The 21,340-nt window shown below is 33.2% G+C and overlaps 1 protein-coding gene across 2 annotated transcripts in view; it reads right to left on the bottom strand.

Moving 5' to 3' along the window:
- The window catches only part of LOC122018465 (putative GTP diphosphokinase RSH1, chloroplastic), a 47,555-nt gene that overhangs the window by 12,423 nt on the left and 13,792 nt on the right, over positions 1-21,340 (bottom strand). The window contains exons 3-11 of one of the 2 annotated variants that reach the window (XM_042575790.1): positions 18,753-18,938; positions 17,842-17,907; positions 6,232-6,324; positions 5,970-6,101; positions 5,792-5,893; positions 5,626-5,703; positions 5,476-5,547; positions 4,774-4,881; positions 4,556-4,653 (exon numbers count right to left, since the gene is read on the bottom strand). In XM_042575790.1, the coding sequence (XP_042431724.1) occupies positions 4,556-4,653; positions 4,774-4,881; positions 5,476-5,547; positions 5,626-5,703; positions 5,792-5,893; positions 5,970-6,101; positions 6,232-6,324; positions 17,842-17,907; positions 18,753-18,938 (935 nt within the window). The remainder of the gene's footprint in view (positions 1-4,555; positions 4,654-4,773; positions 4,882-5,475; positions 5,548-5,625; positions 5,704-5,791; positions 5,894-5,969; positions 6,102-6,231; positions 6,325-17,841; positions 17,908-18,752; positions 18,939-21,340) is intronic. The other variant, XM_042575791.1, reaches the window with a different exon arrangement.

Genomic DNA, 21,340 nt, shown 5'->3' with positions numbered 1-21,340 from the left:
TTACCTAAAAATGGAAGCTTAAGAAAAAATAAAGAGTCAATAAGAAGGGATGTTGCATCAGTGTTACTGTAAAGGCCCTTCAAATCTTAGGATAAATGTGAGTAGAAATATGCCAGTTTTTTATTCAGCATAAACTAATCCAGCACTGAGGAACAGAATGCTAGTCATATCAGTGTCTAAAATAAAGGCACTTAATCAAATCAGCCTATTGAGAAACTACAGACGATAGGTCTAAGACTTAACTAGAAGGTGATAAACTAGAATGAAAACATCATCCAAAAATGATATGTTACCCCAATCAATCTGATTCCAGTTGCTGAGATCCAGTAACAAATCAATGTGTTCAACATAATAAATAAGACAAACTAATACAACTGGAAAGGAGCAGGATAATATTTAGAAACCAATTCAAGTAGAAAGTGTTATTCAAGTGTAATGTGTGGTATTACAAGAAAATTGGATAGGGCCTACTACTAACAATTTGTTCAAAGCATAAGATAGTCAATATATTCAAAGTTCAATATATTAGTTCCCCATCTGATAAAGCTGATAATGGTGTGAAACCAAGCATAAGATAGTCACCAGAAGGAACCTTTTATATATATGATAAAAAAAGGAGGCAGAACTAAAACACAACTTAGTATTTATGTTGGTGATCTAACAAGCATGGATGATTTAATGTTTTGGAGGCAAAGAAAGCATAAAACCACAAAATTAGTGATATATGAGAAATGACTAGTATGCATGATCCAATTTTCCAGTGTGTGTATGATCCATCGTTGCATTGGATCTTGTTTAAATATTTAAAGAGCTTAAATGAGTAGAACCATGTGACTAAGAGTTAGCTACATTAGCACCACAGAAGCTAAAATGATATCATTCCAGAAGATATTATGGATGAACAAGTTAGTTGTATGTCAAATTAAGGTTTGAAATCTTAAGCCCCTAAGTGTTAGTCTTTGATCAGAACAATAAGAACAATATGGTTTGGTACCTTACCGTGTTGTATTGGTATGGTTTAGAGATTATTTACTTAAGTATAAGATCTGAAATGAGGTTCTCTTGGTGTTATTTGTATATCTACACATTGTTCATACCTAAAAAAAATAGCTATAAAAATATTCTTTTAAAAAAAAATCCTTTCCGATGGAGAGAGCAAATCCTTAATATTTGAAAACTCTAAAGTCATATGTATTAATTCAGGTATCAAAACGTAAGTAAATTTTTTAATGTAACAAATACCGATATAAAGTATAGTTATAAGAAGAGTGGCCTTGACGCAACAAATACTGATATAAAGTATAGTTATAAGAAGGGTGGTCTTGGCGCAACGGTGAAGTTGTTGCCATGTGATCTTAAGGTCATGAGTTTGGGTCACAAAATCAACCTCTTACAAAAATGCAAAGTAAGGTTGCGTACAATTGACCCAATGTGGTCTGACTCTTCCACGGGACCTACATTGGCGAGGTTTCGTGCACCGGACTGTCCTTTTTTTATCAAGTATAGTTATATACTATAACTTGTAAGTTATATGTATTAATTAATATTTTAATATATATATATATATATATATATATTTTTATAAATTAATTTGGATATTAATATATTCTTTATAGCTAGTACATATATTAATTAAGAAAATGCCAAAATAAATCACATGTAAATACATATAAATCAACATGTATTGATATATCTAAGTATTAATTGATTGATTAAAAAGTACATTACCCATTACTTATATTAATTCATTCTGATATCAGGTTATATTAGTTAATACATATAAATTATAAGTTCTACTAATATTGTTATAGGCCTCTAAAAAATTTAAACACAAATAGAATAAAAAGAATGACTAGTAGTTACAGAACGGCATAGAATAAATAGCGAAAATTTTGCAAATAGCAAAAGGTGAAATTAACTTTTAAATGATACTATATGTGCAAGAAGAAATATTATTCTATATTAAAATTTAAGCTAATGAATTAACATATTTAGTTTAATTATATATTAATATGTTATTAATATATCAGAATTAATGTTAAGTTTAATATTAATATAAATTATATATAAGATATATTGTCAATCAGCGCCCCCCCCCCTTTTCATTTCCGTCTCTCCAAGAGTAATCATGGTTTAAAATATCAACATATTTCATAGTTTCATTTTTTGACTGACCAGAACGATATGGTTATAATATCATATCATGTCGTGCCGATATGATTTTTATATTTTTTAAATATAAAATATATTAATTAAAATTAAAATTTTTAATTTAAATACTTAAAATGAAAAAAAAAATGGGATTGTTGCAGCCTCTGCAACCCCAGGATGGTCGCCATAGAATCACAACGCCTCAGCAATCCCGCGACAGCTGCAAGCAGAACGACTAATTTTGTTCATTTCACCTAGGACAGTACGAAATTTTAAACCTTGGAGCAGACACCTTACTGTCTTGCAACATATCAACCATGATGCCAACAACTGCTACACCAGCGAATGGAGATCATAATACCAATGAGGTCTTAACACTTGCAACTTGTCTTCTTTAACTAATTTGTCGAGCTCGGCCAAATCCACAAATAAGAAGATTCCTCCGTCTCGCTGCTATTGTTGCTTGAATTCCTCATCAGTTTGCCATCTCTTCTAGTGTTCAACCAACTTGAAGGGTTTCTTCATCTCTTCTACTTCTATGACAAAATAAGGAATCCAAAATGTCACAAATTGGAATCGATAGAACCATTTTGTCTTTTGCCATGTCAACTGAGAGAAGACTTAATACTCCATGAAATTTTAGTTGTGCTGGGTGGCACGCTCAAAATTCTAATCCACATCTCAGATACAATATGTTCAAAACACCATTTGAAATTTTGAGTCGTGCTTTCAGTTTATGACCGAGATGAAATGGTTTCGACATCTTATCATATTATGCCAATAAAGTTTTGGTACTTTTTAAAATACAAATATATTAATTAATAACTATTTTTATTAATATTTGATTATTATAGATACTATTAAGTTATACTTGAGATGTTGAATTTGGAGTACAAGTTTTGATATTATAAATGTCTAATGCTTATTGAGTTAGCTAAAGTCAATCGAGTAGATATAGTAGGATAAATTAGGTTTAAATTGGATTTAATTTGAATTTATTTTGATCAATTTAAAATTAAACCAAATTTATATATACAATAATTTAATTCATAGTAGCAAAGTTTATAAGGTTAGAAATTATATTATATTTATTTTTAAAATTTTTCATAACAATTGGTTCTCTCCATCTTAAAGAGGTTAACTTTTCTCTATTTACCTCGTGGACAAATAAAAGAAAAAAATTAACTATCATTAAAGAGGAAAAGGGGTTTTGCCTCTATGTTTACCCTCGTGGAAAAATAAAGGAGAGAAAAAAAATTAACGATAGAAAAAAAATTAACGGATCAAGGAAAAAAATTGAGACAGAAAGGAATAGGGGAAGGAATTTGAATTGGCTATCTAAAAATATATATATATATAAAAGACAGTATGGTGCACGAAACTCCTGCCAATGCAGGTTCCCAGATAAGAGTATTGTACGCGGCTTTACCTGCTTTACAAGATGTTGTTTCCAAACTTGAACCTGTGACCTTTAGGTTACGCAAAAGCAACTATAACGTTGCATTAAGGCTCCCCTTCGTCTAAAAAATAAAAATAGAATAAATAAATAAATAAATAAAATGGAGGATGTTACGAGGTTGCAGCTTCTTCCGCGATGCTGGTCGCGACTTCCTTAGCGACCTCACAGAGGACACCGTGAGGTTGTGGCAACCTCACGGCTCTGTACTTGTTCCAGTATCGGTCAACGAGCAGAATGGGAAATTCTACCTGCGCAAATCAACACGACATAGTTGATTCTTATACAGATAGTCTCACATAGATTTTCCATAAGTGGATCCCAAAATTCGAAGTTCATAATAGGGCCATGGAGAAGGCAAGTTTAAAGGAAGTGGGACAACATATAGAATTTATAGAAAAAGGAGAAAATAAGGGCATAACTCTACAAGAGAAGCAATGGAAGAATGAAGCTGAATAATTTGTGTTGGGTGCAGATAAGTGACATCATACAATATGGACAGGAAGTGCAACTAATACAGAAAGAAGTACAGGAGAGACAAGGAATAAAAAAGTAGGTTTAAGCATTTTGGAATTTAGTGACAAAACCAACTTCACACAACACATTGAGCAAACAGATCACTCTACTAGTGGTCATAATTTTTTAAATGAAGAGGATCTACTTTACATTAGACATGTGGGTTGCAATCAATATCTTCCCCCTATCATTTTCTATTCAGTTAAATAAAGAAAGAGAGAATCAATCCGCTAATCAATTACTTTGAATAAGACAAGAACTTAAGACACTAATTACTCCAATTTACTTCTCGAATTTCTACCCATGTTTTCCTTGGTAAACCATTCTATATAATTTGCTTGACAAGTCGTCCTATGTGTGCCAAGTCATAAACAATTGAAAAGATAACATATGAGAATTGAGAAGTACAACAAACTCAGAATTTCTGCTGACCTGTAAAGTTCCTTGCATACAGAATGCACTTCTGTTGTCACTGTCACAAGATCCAAAAATTGATCCTCCTCAATTCTTTGCCTCAAAATCTTCTTAGCCTGAAATATTGTGGAAATAATTTCCTCACTGCATGTATGGAGACTAATATGACAAATATTAGCAATATCAAACATTAAGTTACATGATCCTTTTTCATTCGACTTCCAAGAAAATGTTACCATGTCAAGTTCTTTGACATAATCTTTATAAAGATCTTCAACTCTTTTCTTGAGCTCCACAAAGACATCAGGATTTGTATACATGAAAGACAGATATTCTAATTCTGACTGCAAAAAGGAAACAGTCAAAAGTTGTAATAATCACAAAATGGGCAAATAAACTAATATTTTGAATTCAATCATAAAATAAACAATGCTAAAACTATCCATTTTATTTAAAATTCTAAAACAATAAATACTAATATGGTTGCTTTAAATTATACTACAGAGCAGTACAGTGGTCATGCAACTGCTGTTCAAGTGGAGCCGTTTCATTTTTTATGCAGGAGCTCACACTGAATGAACTTAGACATAAGGATCCTTACTTGATAGGTAAGTTATTAATCATTTCAAAAGATTTATATATTGTGCAAAATAAGAACACCAACCAGAACAATATTTCAGCCAGGAAAAATGCATGTATTCAGCCCTTCACCAAAATGATATCTGACCTGTCAAATTGTTAATGAAAACTATTATACTAATCTATGCTCCTTCGACAAAAAGGAACCTAGTCAACATAGTTGTAAATCTTTTGATATAAGAGACAAGTATATAACTAAAAGCATTTGAAATAAGTTGGGATGCCACATGGATAAAAACAAAGACGACAAAAAGTAAGATGCTCTAGCAAGCTTTGTACAAAACTCCTGGTGCACATACCTTAATTTGGTACATCCCTAGAAGCTTTGCTAGAGGTGCAAACACCTGAAGTGTCTCTAGTGCAATACTGGACTGATAACAAAATTGAAGATAATTATTAGGAAGTCAAATGACTCAGAAAGTAGTAAATTATGTGAGAATGTGAAAAACCTGCTTATGTGGTGGCATGTGGGATAGTGTGCGCATATTGTGTAAACGATCAGCCAATTTGACAATAATGACACGGACCTACAGAAGCATTCAATCACACTAATCTCAATTATAGGAGGTAAAAAACAGCTATTCATTGACGAGAATAAATGTATAACATGAATACCTCTTCTGTCATTGCAAGAAACATCTGTCTCAAATCATCAGCTTTTACATCTTGAACTGAACTATTCACACCTTTGCACTTAAGTTTTCCTAGCTTGGATACCTGTGTCAGCAAATAATACTAGAAATTAAATCAAAAATTCAATGTTCCAGCAAAATTACTTAGGATGATTTTGTACCTTAGTCTCTCCCTCAACAATGTGGCGTACAGTAGCACCAAATTCCTTCTCTATCCTATCAAATGTAACAACTTTTGTATCTTCAACGGTATCATGCAATAGACCAGCAGCAATTGACTCCCAATCCAACTCCTAAAAAACAATAAAATATCAAACTGCAATATATACAACAATATATAAACAACATTAAAGCACACCTTGTTTTGATAAAATTTCTTGATGAAAACTTAAAATATGTATTTATATCCTCTCTGCAACTTACATGTTCTCCAAGTATCTTTGCAACTTCAACTGGATGAATGATGAAGGGTTCTCCACTTCGCCGTTTTTGGCCATCATGAGCCTCGAAAGCAAGCTGCACTTCCAGATAAGCATGTTTAATATGTGATCTCTGTATTTACACTAGTCTTGTATATACAAATTGCACAGATCAAGCTAAGAACTCAAGAATGTACAGGTTAAATGAATACTAAAAATGTATTAAACAAATCAACTTATGGGTGGCTAAGTAGTGAAATGGAATTAATGAGTTAACAATATCATATGTATGATAATCATCTGAGGTAAATATCTATCCATACAGATGGAAATTAAGGTTGTCGAAATACAAAATAACTTTAAATGTTTTGAATTTTTTAATTAAATTGAATAATTTTAATTCAATCTAAAAAAATTAAAATAATGATTTCAGAAAGAAAATTTGTTCAACTTAAAATTTATAAGTGAAATTGGTTACAATTTTCTAATTCTAAATTTCTGAAAAAGAAAACCTGCTTTGAAATATTTTATAAAATTTTATTCAGCATTTATAGAATCTATAATGTGTTAACATATAAAAAAAGGTCCACATGGAGATAAGATAACTATTGATGTCATATTTTCAGTATTTCTTTAAACATTGCATCTATGGAAATCTTGGAATAATTTTGCTCACTGTGTTTTTAGGTGTGTGTTACAAAATTTAAAAGTTTGTTTTAGTTTACTATTCCACCTTATAAGTGTTGGAACCTCAAGGTATTTTGATGTGATCAAACAAGCTAAGTTAGGTCCTGCGTTTGTTTAACCCTTGTGTCTAAGTGTGCAGGAGCTTAGGAACACAGGAAGTCGAGCGGAAGACGCGGCTAGCAAGAAGGACGGCACGGGGAGAGAGCCGACGGGCTCGGTGCGTCCGACGGACGAGGTGACCGCGGAAGAGTACACCGGTGGACGAGAAGAACGTGCGCGGCGTTCGAGGGACGAGAAACCGGGAAGGAAGGCTGCTCGAGGAGAAGGCCGGAACTTGGGTTCGGGTGAGCCCTATTCCGGATGGCCGAGATCACCCAAGCTAGCGGAGCCGGAGCGAACAAGACCCGGACCGAGACGAGCTAAACCGGAGGCGAAAAAGTCAACGTTGTTGACTTCGGGCTCCGGGGCGCCCGGAAGCAACAACGGGCTCCGGGGCACCCGGAACCCTTCCGGGCGCCCGGACCTGGATTTTGACCAGGATCGCGTCAAACGCGATCTGATCGTTGGGGATAGAATTTTATCCCCCCAGGGCGCCCGGAACTCCTTTCAGGCGCCCGGACCAGTACTATAAATAGAGTACTGGTCTGCACATTCAGAACATCTCACTTGTAATCAATTCTTTCTGTGCTTTCAGTTGTGTTCTTTTCATTTGTGCTGTCAACGTTGTAAAGAGGCTTCTCCGCCCAGAGGAGATCATAGTGCGCTACTTTCCTTGGATTAGCAATCCTCTGATTGCAAACCAAGTAAATCTCTGGTGTATGATTTCTTTACTTAGTCTCTACTTTTTATTACAAGTGTTTATGATATAGTTGAAATCCGAGAAAGGTTCGAGTTTTATTTTGTAGGGCAATTCACCCCTCCCCTCTTGCCGGCCTCCAAAGGGACCAACAATAAGTTTCTATCATATTCATCAAATTTAGTTTGTATTGTTAATAGTTTGGTGAATTTTTGAATTATGATAGTAAGATTTGGATAAAATATATTTGAAAAGAAAAGAATTCTATATCATACAGAATAATTTTAACATCCTATGATTTGCAAAAGTATAATATTCTATTTAATAGAATAATATTACAGATAGTAAGTTGATATTAATTCATAACAAAATATTCAGGAAATGCTAAGTGTACATTATTTCATTCAGTTAAGAATTAAATAAAATTTGCAATAGGAAATTTTGCCCTCAAATGCTTGACATAGAAATACCATTTTTAACACGATCATTGCCATTAAATCAGAGTCTCAATAGCAACAACACAAGCCGACCCCACATAGTGGGATAAAACTTGGTAGTTGTTATTGTTGTGTAATAGCAATAGCACAATTGAAGAGATTGAGAGACAAACAACAACCATGTCACATGGAAAGATGAATGAAAAATGATTTTGACATCATATGACTTCTAAGCATGCTTTGAAATCTCATACTATGCATGGTGGCATTGTCAAACCATATAGTTGTGATAAATTAGCGAACTCGATACTACTCAATACATGTAATCTATCCTATATTGTTTTGTTGATGATGTTAATGAGTATTGTGTACATTTGACATCATATGACTTCTAAGCATGCTTTGAAATTTCATATTGTGCGAGAGAGCACAGTTGAACGAATAGTTGCAATAAATTATCGAACTCGATACTACTCGATACATGTAATTTATCCTATGTTGTTGTGTCAATGATGTTGATTAGTATCATGTACATTCGACATCCTTTAATATATTATAAAATGTGTTAAAGATAAATGAAAATAACGTTTGTTATTTTTTGTTGCTTTTGACTCTACTATGAAATGCCAAAATTGCATCAGTCTAGACAGGGCATAAAATCTGAAATTAGTGAAATTACGTATATAGTTATTCTCTCTTTATTTTTCATCTCCTTCCTTCTTCCCTTCTAATTCTTCATGGGCACTATACATTAAAACATGAATATGATACCAAAATAATATTGCTCCAATCAAAATCTAAAGCTCTAACACGACTCGAGATTTTGAACCTTGCTTCCAAATGACCATTAATTGTACTCTCATTATCATTATATGTAACAACATGATTGATTCTTCACAATCATTATTAGGTGTCGAGTTCACATTCATCATCATTCACCTTAATGTCTCCAAGTGATATCATTTTCTTTTCTTATGTTATCGTTGACTTTGAGATTCTAATCTCTTCTATCTTTACATTATGTTTACCTTATAAGAGAAAGTGAAAAAGAGCTCCACTATGGATTTTGCAAAAGGTAGGGTAAAACCTAGCTTCCACTAAATTATATTACATTGATGGATGGAAAACATATAAAAATAATTGCTTTTGTTGTTTGCTTCTCATGAACTAACTGGAAACTCATGATGGAAAGACTAGTATACCCAAAATATTCAGCTTGTTGTCACGACTCCACTCTAACAAGAAGTCCATAGTTTGGTGTTTACACTACCAGGTTGTTTTCGCCCTTTGAATTGTCAATTCCCTTCATCATGAACACCTAGTAGCAGGTCTTACTAATTGTCGCCAATAGTTGATTTCTTTCTTACTCTTGCAGCAAGATGGAATTCCCATCTTGTCTCATTTCTCAGACACGCAACCTCTCCTCACTTCCCTAATGCCCCAAGGTCAAGTAATTTGGGAAAGAAATCTAAGGCATAAATGTCTATAAAAATTCAGCCATTGCACATTTGTTTCCATCTGAATTTGATGGGAAATTCAGCCATTGTTCAAACTCCCTTCCCATTGTGTTTTCAAGTGAGGTAATTGGAGAAAAAATGGTCGATTTCGCAAGCGCACAGGTTAATTTCTGCAGAATGAGCAGCATATTATTCTATTGTATAACATAAAATTCATCCTTTCTCCCTTTATATTGATTTCAGTTTAATTTTTCATATATTGGGTTTAATTTTCAGACTTAGATTTTCATTTGATTAATTGGGTTTAGCATTTAATGAATTTTCTGTTTCGTGGAATCATATAAAATAAGATTCATATCTAAATGAATCAAATTTAACTGGTCATTTGTGAATCTTTTTAATTCTAGTGCATATTTAAAAATTGTATCATTTTACATGTGAACCGCAATACATTTTGACAGCTACAATCTATAGTCAAATCAATTGTTTGTATGTTGGATTGAATTGATTAAAAATTAGTAATTGATGCTTTTAAAAAATGATGCTTTTTCAAAAGACTAAAGTCTATTGGCATGCATCCCATTGGTCAAAAAAATAAAAAATAAATAAAAATGAATTCCACCATCAAATAAGGAAATAGTCCCATGTAAAGGGTAGTCTGGTGAATGAAGCTCTCGTCAATATAGGGTACCAGGAAAGAGTGTATTGTACTCAATCTTACCTTGCTTTGCAAAAGGTTATTTCCGGGACTGGAACCCATGATCTCTAGATCACATGGCACGCGGCACACGGCAACAACTTTAGCGTTGCACCAAGGCTCCCCTTCAAAAACTAAAGCACTTCTCTAATGGCATGCATCCCATTGCTCAAAAAATAAAAAATATATTCTAAATAAGGAAATAGTCCAATGTATCTTTTGCAAAATTGTTTTCACATAAAAATTCACTTCCTTGTTTGATAATTTAAAGGAAAACACAGAATAGCTAAAATTATTTTGTATTTTTTTGTTAATTATCTATGAAGATTAATAATCATATGTCAAAATTATTTTAAAATATTAAATATTATTGTTTTACTTGAAACTAGCAATTTTCTTCTAATAACTTAATTTTGCATTAATTATTAAATCTAATATAAACTAGGACTTTTAATAATCCATCAAAAACTTACAAATTTATGTAAACAAATAACGGTATAGTTGACTGTTAATTCTAAAATTATGTTATCCTACCTAATTCACTAGGCAACATGAGTGCAACATCTTGGTCAAAGACTTAAAATGTCACATTAAGTGGGATCAGCATAGTGAGTCACCAATTTTAAATAAAAAAATTATATTCACAAAATGTTAACTTTTTTACTTCCACTTCCACTTCCGCTTCTCTATCGTGTGCCTTTAGTGTTCCTATGAGCTGCAACTCCATTCTTATACCTGTGTAATTATCATTGTAGTTGAACAAGTAATGCTTCATGAATAAAGGTTAAGTCTAATAGTAATATGACATGGAGTGGATGTTTAATAGTGGCAAAGAATCATAGTATGATTAGCATTGTAGGGTAAAGACTCAACAAAAACAAAGGCGAAAGGTAGCTCATAGTTAAGAGATGGCTACTATGCAAGGGGAAAAAAAAATATACGGTGCTAGGACTCAGAGAGTAGGGGTGGACTTAGAGATTGAAGATAAGCTTGTGATTGATCATGGAATTGAACAAGAGCTAACAATACCAATTACCTAAGTGGAGAAGGGTGCGGTGCAATGCAAATTAGGAATTGATTTATATTTCAAATTTAAAATTGTAGTCAATTTTGATAATTATTCTATTTTAAGTGTCAAATGTTTAGTATCTTTTATTTTGATTGGAATATCTTTGAATTTGGTGGGAATATTTTTAATTTGGTCAAAGTTTTAAATATTTAGATTATTTTTTAAATTTGGTAGGATTTTTTATTTGCAAGTTGTAGCTAATTTATTTCTTAAGTTGTTTGAGTCTGTACCCGACCCCACCTAGTAGGATAAGGCTTGGTTATTGTTGTTGTTGTTTGAGTCTGTCCACTACAACACTCACCGAGGCAATTCCATCACTTCTAATATTATAATCACGTGACCATGCTACTTCCACTGCTTGCACAACCGTTGATTATCCTAGCTTCTGTCAGTGTCGCCTTTTGTACAACAATATCCTTGCACCTACTTTCTATCTATTGTTACCAACAATCCTAACAAACCACTCCAAAGTGAAACCACATTCTTTTCCCCATCATCATCTCATGCTAGATAAGGGGATTAGAGATGCTCTCACCTAACCAATGCACCCAATCATTTGTGCCACTCCTCTATATTTGGTCGTCACCTCCACATCTCTCCAGAAAAAGCTCCCAGTTAGACTAGCCATCTTCCATTAATTTGCACAATAGAAGCACTCACAACAAAGACAATCCTGATCCTAAAATCCCTCTTCATCAATTAGTTTGATATTTTTCAAATAAAATCCACTATTTTGGAAATGTCCAAATTAGTTCTGTACTAAAAAAAAAATTATGGTTCACATAATTGCAAATGCTCGAGAAATGTTGGCAAACTTGTATATGAATCTTGATGTGAAGTCAACATCAGGTAGGCACAATTCACTTCGGCAAAATTGTAATCTCTCTTTGTAAACTATTATTTAGTTGGTTAGTTCAAATTTTAATTAATTTTTTTCTCACAATTTTCTTTGTACCATCATATATTATTCATAAATCACAAAACACCATGTTGGTATTGTGATTGTCATAGACCAAATAAAGAAAAAAAAATTCATAATTAGCATAACTACTATACTTACATGCTAGTTATTATATTTTCATTCATCCCATTTTTTGAATTGAAGTATTTAATTTTTTCCATTATTTTATTTTATAAGCGCACAATGAGAAGAACCATCACAATCCCTCTAAATACATGGAAGATGAAGATGAGAAACATAAACTCATCTATCATGTGAATGATGAGCTTAAATTCATGAGAATTAGAAAGTGTAAGTATTAGCCCTAGTACCAATTATGAGATGATTGTAAGGGGCTCCTTTTGTATCATATTTCACTTATTAATAAAAGGTAAAGTTGGTTATTATATTTACTTCAGTTCAGTGCTGAATGAATGAGTATAATAATGTCCTAGGGTAGTAGGTTATAGTCTACAATGTATCAATTGGTTGAATTGATAGCGAGATGTTGTAGATATATAGAACACTACTCTTAACTATTCCTAGTCAAGCATTAATATGCAAGGACAATATTAATGCGTTGAGAATAGCATATAGGTCAACGGATGACTTAATCTCACAAGTCATAGATATGAGATATATATTAACGAATATATACTGAATGACCCGCCGTGAGAATGTTTCATGGATCGTTATATGAGTGTCATAAACATTCTCATGTGACTATTAGTATGAATAGTTCTTAGACCTAAAGTCGCTATAGTTCCCTACATAAGGAGTTGTATACTTTGGTATCAATAAACGTCACCTGTAACAGGATGGACCATAAAGTCGATCACTGGTTATGTAATAAGTTATACGGAGAGATGTGAGTGATGTCGATATGATATATCCCTTCCATATGACGGAAGCGATATCTGTGGGCCCTTAATTAGTAGGACACAAGAATGCATGGTCATGCTTAAATGAGTCAATATACGATATTGAGCTTATTTGATTAAGTGTGTCTACTTAGAGATCAAGAAACACAAAGATTGATAAGAGGATGACATGGTCTATGTCTCATTGATCAATCTAGATATCAAGGACAGAAAGATTGAATCATACAAGATAATAAACACGGAAGTATTAGGTCGGATCTCGACATTCTCGTCACTTGGGTAGTAATGATGCATTGTTAGATGTCACTCATTGCTTATGTATCTAAAATAATTTTAGATACATAGCCAATGCTTATTGGGTCACACACAAAGAACACGTTGATTTGGAGATGGATTATAGGGTTAAGTCTAATCCGAATTGAGTTAGACTCGAATGAATTCGGATTAGACTCATTGAGTAATGAGTTAGACTCATTGGTTAATTGGGTTAATGGCTTATTGGATTAATGGTTAATCCAATATACTAAATCTAACCCATTAAGATTAATGAATATTAATAGAAATTAATATATTATTAATCAAAAGGAAGATCAAGAGACAAAAACATTTTGTATTTATTGGATGAGTACAAAAGTCATTCGTAAAAGTAACCTTTAGTGAAGTAACCTATTTGGTAAAGTAACCCTTTTGTGAAGTCACCTTATATAGATGAGTGACCTTTTGGGTGATGTAATCTTCTTGGTTTTTGCTCTTCTTCCTCTTCTTCTCTTGGCCAAAAATAACCTTGTGTAGTTACTAGCACAACAAAGGTTGTTTCTTCTCCAAGTCATGAGTTCGTGAGATGAACGGAGAACGTGTTCATGTGGATACCGTAGAGGCGCGGACGTGCTGATCGCACTGAGATCTGCATCCTAAAGAAACGTTGTTGTCAGGATTGCGAAAGGCATGCACCAAAGGTATAAACTCCCTTCATTAAACTTAGTATGTGATTTTCCTCCGCATGGATCTTCGAGAAGGAACTTGTTTTTCCGCTGCGCTTTCTGCGTGTTTAGTGCTATAGTTCCTTACAAAAAGAGTCATCCAAATAATTATTTTACATCTAAGTTGTTAAAAATTAGTAAAATTAAGGACTTAGATAACTTTTTACATAATTAAATTGTTGACTGCATTACTATGCCAATATAATTCTAGTGGTATCACCTAAAAAAGGGATGTTTGAAATTGTTTGAGATCGACTAAGACAAGAAAATTCTCTTATTTTAGTAATAGAGAAGAGATTTAAAAAAATAATATAATGAGAGCGAGGTGGGAGAGAGGGAGAAAGAGTGGTTGTGGAGATGGAAAAAATTGAGATATATTCATATCTTGTACGTGCCTTTCAATTTAAGTTATGTCAATCCAATACCAACTCCTAATGGTCGGTCAACAAAGATACCTTTACGGGCATGTGAAGAAACCAATTCCAAAATCAAATGTTCTATGTGCATCATTTAATCTAAAATTATGATGTTGATCTCACAAGAATGCTACAAAAGCCACAACCATCATTCAATGCACCAGACTATTTTTGTTTTAGTAAGGTATAATCATTTGTCAAAATACTTTTTATACGTTAGTAATTTGTTTCTTCAAATTTTTTATTCAATTGACTTGGATATATAAATGGCAATGAACAGGCTAAATAGAAGAGAAATTATAGGATTAAACCCATTTGAGTTGAACTGTACACACTTTGAAGTGTGTTGAGTGATGGCACAACTTTTTTGCAATCATACCGTTTTAGCTAGAAACTTAAACTCCAACATTAAACAATACTTTAAACTTTGTCGTATGTTATTTAGACATGACTACATGTGGACAATAAGTGAACAGGTAAGAAGAGTTTTGTGGCTGGTCTTCCATAAAATTTCAACCACATATGGAGCACTCTGGCAGTTCTTAACATGGTATAATACCCACCATGATACTGCCACGATACTACTGATATTACATATAGCAGATGTCAAATGTTACTATTAAGTACACTAATCATGTAAGGTAGGCACAAATTCTATGGCGTTATCCAAGGTTTAAAATCTCGACCCATACCAAGATTTCGGTCCAGACCGGAACGATACGACTTCGATATTGTATTGTGTTATGCAGATACAATTTCGGTATTTTTTATTTATATATAGTAATTATTAGATAAATATATTTATTATGTATAATTTAAAAATAAGTTGTAGAAGGAGAGCATTGGCGCAATGGTAAAATTGTTGTCATGTGACCAAAATGTCACGGGTTCGAATCCTGGAAACACCCTCTTGCAAAAAGCAGGGTAAGGCTGCGTATAATGGATCCTTCCCCGGGACCCCGCATAGCGGGAGTTTCGTGCACCGGGCTGCCCTTTTTTTAAAAAAAAAATATAAGTTGTATATTGATTTTATATAAGTTCTTCATTATTAAATAACTTAATATTGTTAAAAAAATAATTAAATATAATTTTTCTTTAAAAAAAATTGATCTATCAATAACTCAAATTAAAATTGATACATAACTTTTATAGTTCTCTAATGTCCAGATTAAAATAATCATAATTATATAAATTAATACAAAATATTATTTTATATATAATAATTATATAAAATAACTATTTATTTATTTAATAATTTAAATAATATATATTTAAAATAGTAAAAAAATTAGAATATCAATTAAATATTAAAATAGTAAAAAAAATATAAAATAATTTTAAAAAATCAGAATATAAATTTGATTTATTGCAATTTTTATAAAATTTTTTAGATTTTTTTTTTAAAATTTCTAGAATTTTTAAATAAAATTTAAAACATTAAAAATAATTTCAGAATATTTTTTAATAAAATTTATTATTTTTTATTTTAAATATATTTTTTTATTTTATTGGGATAATTTAATTAGAGTTTATAAAATCTTCTTTAAAATATCACAAGTAGGAATTGTTTGATTTATTAATGTGTAATATTAGTTGTTAACAGTAACCCACTCCCCCCAACATGCGCGCACCCCGCGACGGTCGTGCGCCCCCGCAACACCCGCGCTCCCTCGCAACGCCCGTGACGACGCCGAAGGCGTCTGGCGATGCCTCCGAAGGCACCAGAAGCGTCCGGCAATGCTTCCGCCAACGCCGTAAACGTCCAACGACGCTTTCGGCTCCGCCATCGCATCGCAACGCCCCGTGGATGCCTCGCTGCTGCTCGAGACGCGCGCGCATGACGTGCTTGTTTTGGTTGCCAGCAAAACGGTAAAAACCGTTCGTGTCAGGCGGCACGGAACGGCATTTCAATCACTGGCATCATCTTAAATAAACAGTTTCAAATAATAGATGATTTAATAAATTTTGTGGTGTCGTCAAGTTCAAGCTGATATAAAGTTTTTCCGGCAAATTTTGCTGATTTCTAAAGGTGCTCATCTCAGGTAAATAAGATCAAGTTTCTGTCAATTCCAATCTAAATGACAACCGATTAAGATTGAACTCAACTGTTTTTGGAAAAGATGCAACTCCTACTATATGACTTCCTGAGGGGTTATTAGAATAATCAATTTATTTCTTCAATTCCTAGGTTGAAGAGCAAACACTAACTATGGGTAGAATCATATAGTTTTAGCTCCTTCCAGATGCCTTCTATGTAGATTAAGCTACCAAATCGTTGATTACTACAGTGCACCTCAAACAACTTAATTTAATATGTTCAATTAATTTTTTGAATAAATCTGGCACATGGCATTTTTACAAAACATTGGTTTGGTACATGTCATTCTTTAAAAAGTTTAACATTGACATGGATTTATAGGCTGTTCTGTCAATTCCAATATAAATGATGGCCGTACAAGATATAGGACTCAACTGTTTTGGAAAAAGATGCAACTCCAATATGACTTCCATAAGCAGCTATTAGCTTAATCACTTAGTATATCTTCTTCAACTCCTGGCTTGAAGAGCAAACTCTAATTATGAGCAGAACCTAATAGTTGTAGCTCATTTGAGATGCTTTCTATGTAGATTAAGCTACCAAATCTTTGATTACTACTGTTCATTTCGAACCACTTAATTAAACAATCAAATTTTTTTTGAAAAAAGCTGGCACATGGCAATTTTACAATGCGTGAGGTTGCTACATGCCATTCTTAAAAAAAAAGTCAAGATTGACATGAATTTGTAGGTTCTTCTGCTGATTCCAATCTAAATGGAAGCTGATCAAGATAGGTCTTGACCATCTTGGAAAAAAGTTCAACTCTTTCTATATGACTTCCATGAGGGGCTATGGAATAATCAGTAGTATATCTTCTTCAATTCCAGGCTAGAAGAGCAAACATTAATTTTGATTAGAACCTTATGGTTTTAGCTCATTCTAGATGCCTTCTATGTAGATTAAGCTACCAAATGTTTGATTCCTACAGTTCATTTCGAACAACTCAATTTAATATGTTCAATTAATTTATTGAATACTGCTGGCACATGGCATGTTTACAAAACATGATGTTGCATACCATTCTTAGAAACAACATTGACATGAATTTATACGTTCTTATATGTTCAGCAAGAATAAACAAGAAAATAAATAATAAAACTAAAAATATAATAAGCACCACTATAGTACTGTATGCATGCTTAGTCCAAGTAGTTACCTTCAATGCATCATTTACTAACTTCAGTTCCTCTGGTGCAAGATAAGAAATAGTTGGTCTCAGGTCCTGTTTCATCAAAACCTAAAACTTGTTACGCATGATTATCAGCTATTGAGGATTGAGACTGCAAATCGCTAATCATCATTAGTGATGCAGAAACAGTTGAGCCAAAAGAGAACTTATAACAGCTAGTAGTACAGCTTAATATGTTACTTAGAATCCAACATTAAAATGAACTATAACAGCAACCTAACTTGACTGAACAATTGCAGACATCTGATCACAAGATGAGAATTTCAGATGGATTTTAGGATAACTATACATCTGATTAATCAGCTTGTCAAAAAAAAAAAATAGCAATAATACTAACTGAAGTAGCTATTGTTCCTCAAAAAAGTCAAAGATACAGGGCAAGTCATGCCGATACATAGTGAGGGAAATGTGGATGAACCATAAAAGAATTATGATGATAAGTCACCCTTACAAAGGAATATTCTAGTTTCCCTTTTAAACATTTTAGCCCAACAGTGATTAAAATAATTGTCCATAATAGATATTTAACACTTATATGAAGTATGAGGATTATCAAACACTCATCTTAACTAATAAAGAAGCAACCTATATTTAATGCTTGGATTAAATATGAGGATTAAAGTGACTGAAAAGAACTTCCAAAGTTTTCTATTTGAGCATACAAAATCCAAGTGGCATAAAATCATATTGTTAATAACCACAATAGATGAATGCCCTATCAAAATGCCTCATCAAAGATGATTCTGCAAATTACATGGATTCCTATCACAAGGGACAAAAAACTAAGAATAGAGTGAATAACATAAAAAGAAACATGAGCATGTATCAAGCTCATTAATTACATAAAGTAAGAAGGTGATCAGAAATCAGGTTCTTGCCTCCCACAATGAATCTGGAGAAATTCTATCAAAGGGGCCCACATCTGATGAAGCACAACCAATCCTCATAGATTTGCTTGGGAGAGGAGCAATATCTGACCGGAAAGACCACCCATATCCACCAAAATCTATAACAACATTGCATCCGAACTTCCTCTCATTAAGATCTTCATATCTGTAATTAGCCTATGAAACAGGAGGGATGTATGAAAAAAATAACAAAAGTAACAAAACTTAAAGTGTTAGCTGCCAATTGATGCTCGAATTCAAATATAAATCTAATTGTCAATTATAACTACAATAATAAATGGTTAAGCTGCAAATACTTAAGTTGATTGTAGATCCTGACAAGTAGTTATGTGCTGTTCACATTCAGAAAGGAAAACTAATACACATTATGGTGAAAATGCCTGTTTTAGTACCAGTTTTTAACAATTACTTGCGAAAGTTTCTTCACAAAAAAAAAAAAAAAAAGAACTCAAATATCTAAAATGCGGCACTTTTCTATGTATATTGCTACTCTGAAAGTTAGGATCAGAACTATTGATTTTTGGATCATTCAGATCCAGCAGTCTGTGTTGGTTGTAAACGACAATGGTTAGCAAGCGAAGAAGTTTTTGCTCTATCTCGCTAAAAAACTTTTTCCCGCCTTAATACAAATTCAGGAAATGTAGATTCACAATTATATCATCACTCTTGCAAATTGCAATTTGCAAGTAGTTAGCAGACTGTTGGCTGATACATTTTCAGAAAATCAAAAGGAAATGTATAATTTTCATATTTCAAAAAATTGAGGCATGTAACAGAATAGAATCATTCATCAAAAACATGTACATATCCACTACCTATATAGAGAGAGAGAAAATACTGATGAATGAATGAATTCATCTTTTATTTTTACAAACTTCAACCGTCTCATGTTTCAGGCATGTAAAAGGGACAGAATCATGCAACACAAAATTGGAATTGCATTTACAACCAAAGGAGAAGGAAGGTAAAGGGACTTATTGGTTTATTTTCTTTTAGAAAGAATGAGGTTAATTAATATAACAAGTTCTAACAAGTAGACAGTGTTTGTGAATGCAAAAGCTGTTGTTGTAAACAAATCCCAGATGGACCTGCACAAGCTAGTTTGGAGACAAATAAAGAACTTAGGTAACTGATAGTTATCTACTTAAATCCATAAGAAGGGTCAGCTATTTAGCCACCTTAATGAAAACCCCGTGAACTGGATTTTCAGAAATAATTTATAATTAAGCATTTAAACTCTATGTAAATGAAGCATTAAATGTTTAGCTTGTTGTAGATAGGACAAAGCTTGCAAATACAAAGAATATCTATAAGTTCGTCTCTCAAAAGAACAAGCAAGGAAGACAACAAAAAAAATATACAAAGAGAACTGAATGTAGTGAGCTAATAGGAATTCCGAAGTATGCAAATTGATATTTCATCATGGAAGCCATAGTTGATTATAAGTACTTAAATGGAGGTGACCATCATGATCAGTAGCATCCAGCTATTCTTAGTTCATGATTAGAAACAATTCATGTTTGATTGCTAGTCCTAAATACAAAATATTAACTATAACTTACCATTAAAATTACACAGAAGGAATTATATGAAGATATAAAAGCAGCTACAAAGGCCGACAATATTGGACATTGATAAGATGATGAGAACAAAATACAATTTGAAAGACATTATAGAGGAAAATCCAAACGTCGTATGACATAATTATAAAAATGTATCAAGGCGTGATCAGTGTAAAATTGAGATTGCTGCTAGTGTTATATTCCCAAAAAATTTAAGGGGCCAAATTGTAATTTTGAAAAAATGTGGAATTTTTTTTGTAGAAGTGCACAAATAATAAACCAACCCTAAGTTTTCCCTCTCTTGTGCAATACCCACCTCTCCACTGCTCTCATTCATGCTACCACCTTCTTCCTACATCACCAACGCCCATGTCATGCCACAATCGTCGTTGCGCCATTGTCGCCTCGCATCACCCGTCATCACCTATTGTCATAGACTCGTAGCCACCCTGCAACATCGTCGCAACCACCCTACGCCGTCACCGCTCCATGGCACTGCCACCTTCCAACGTTGCCCTCACGACACGATCGCCCCATGACACTGTCATCTCACACCGCCTCCACTCTGTACCACCTTCCACCAAAGTTTCGGTGAAGGGAACACATATTAGAGGTTCCTTAGTTGTGTTGTTGTTGTTTGTATCACTGTCGGTCCTCAATTTCACTTTCCATCACCATTTAGCTGTCATCAAGCCGCCCTCACCTCTCTTGCATTGTCTCAATGTCCCATGCCAAATTCAAGAAGCCATGCAACCAATTCATCACCGGAATAAGGACTTAGTATGATACTTGATGCTAGAATGGAGGAACTTCACCATTTGTAGGTGATTGACAACTGTTGCTAAAGCTTTATTAATCTTGCCTCTAAGGAAATACATATATAGGTTTGCCTTTAGAGATTGAAAAATGGATCAACCCTTTATGGGGGAAATTGACATGAAAGGTTCACAATTCAGAATCCTAATTTAATGTGAAGAGCGGTTCTTATTCTAGTAG

The sequence above is a fragment of the Zingiber officinale genome, chromosome 9A, assembly GCF_018446385.1.
Source record: "Zingiber officinale cultivar Zhangliang chromosome 9A, Zo_v1.1, whole genome shotgun sequence".
In the NCBI taxonomy this organism is placed as follows: Eukaryota; Viridiplantae; Streptophyta; class Magnoliopsida; order Zingiberales; family Zingiberaceae; genus Zingiber; species Zingiber officinale.
The sequence above is the reverse complement of the archived record's forward strand: the minus strand, read 5'-3'. Positions and strand labels throughout refer to the sequence as shown.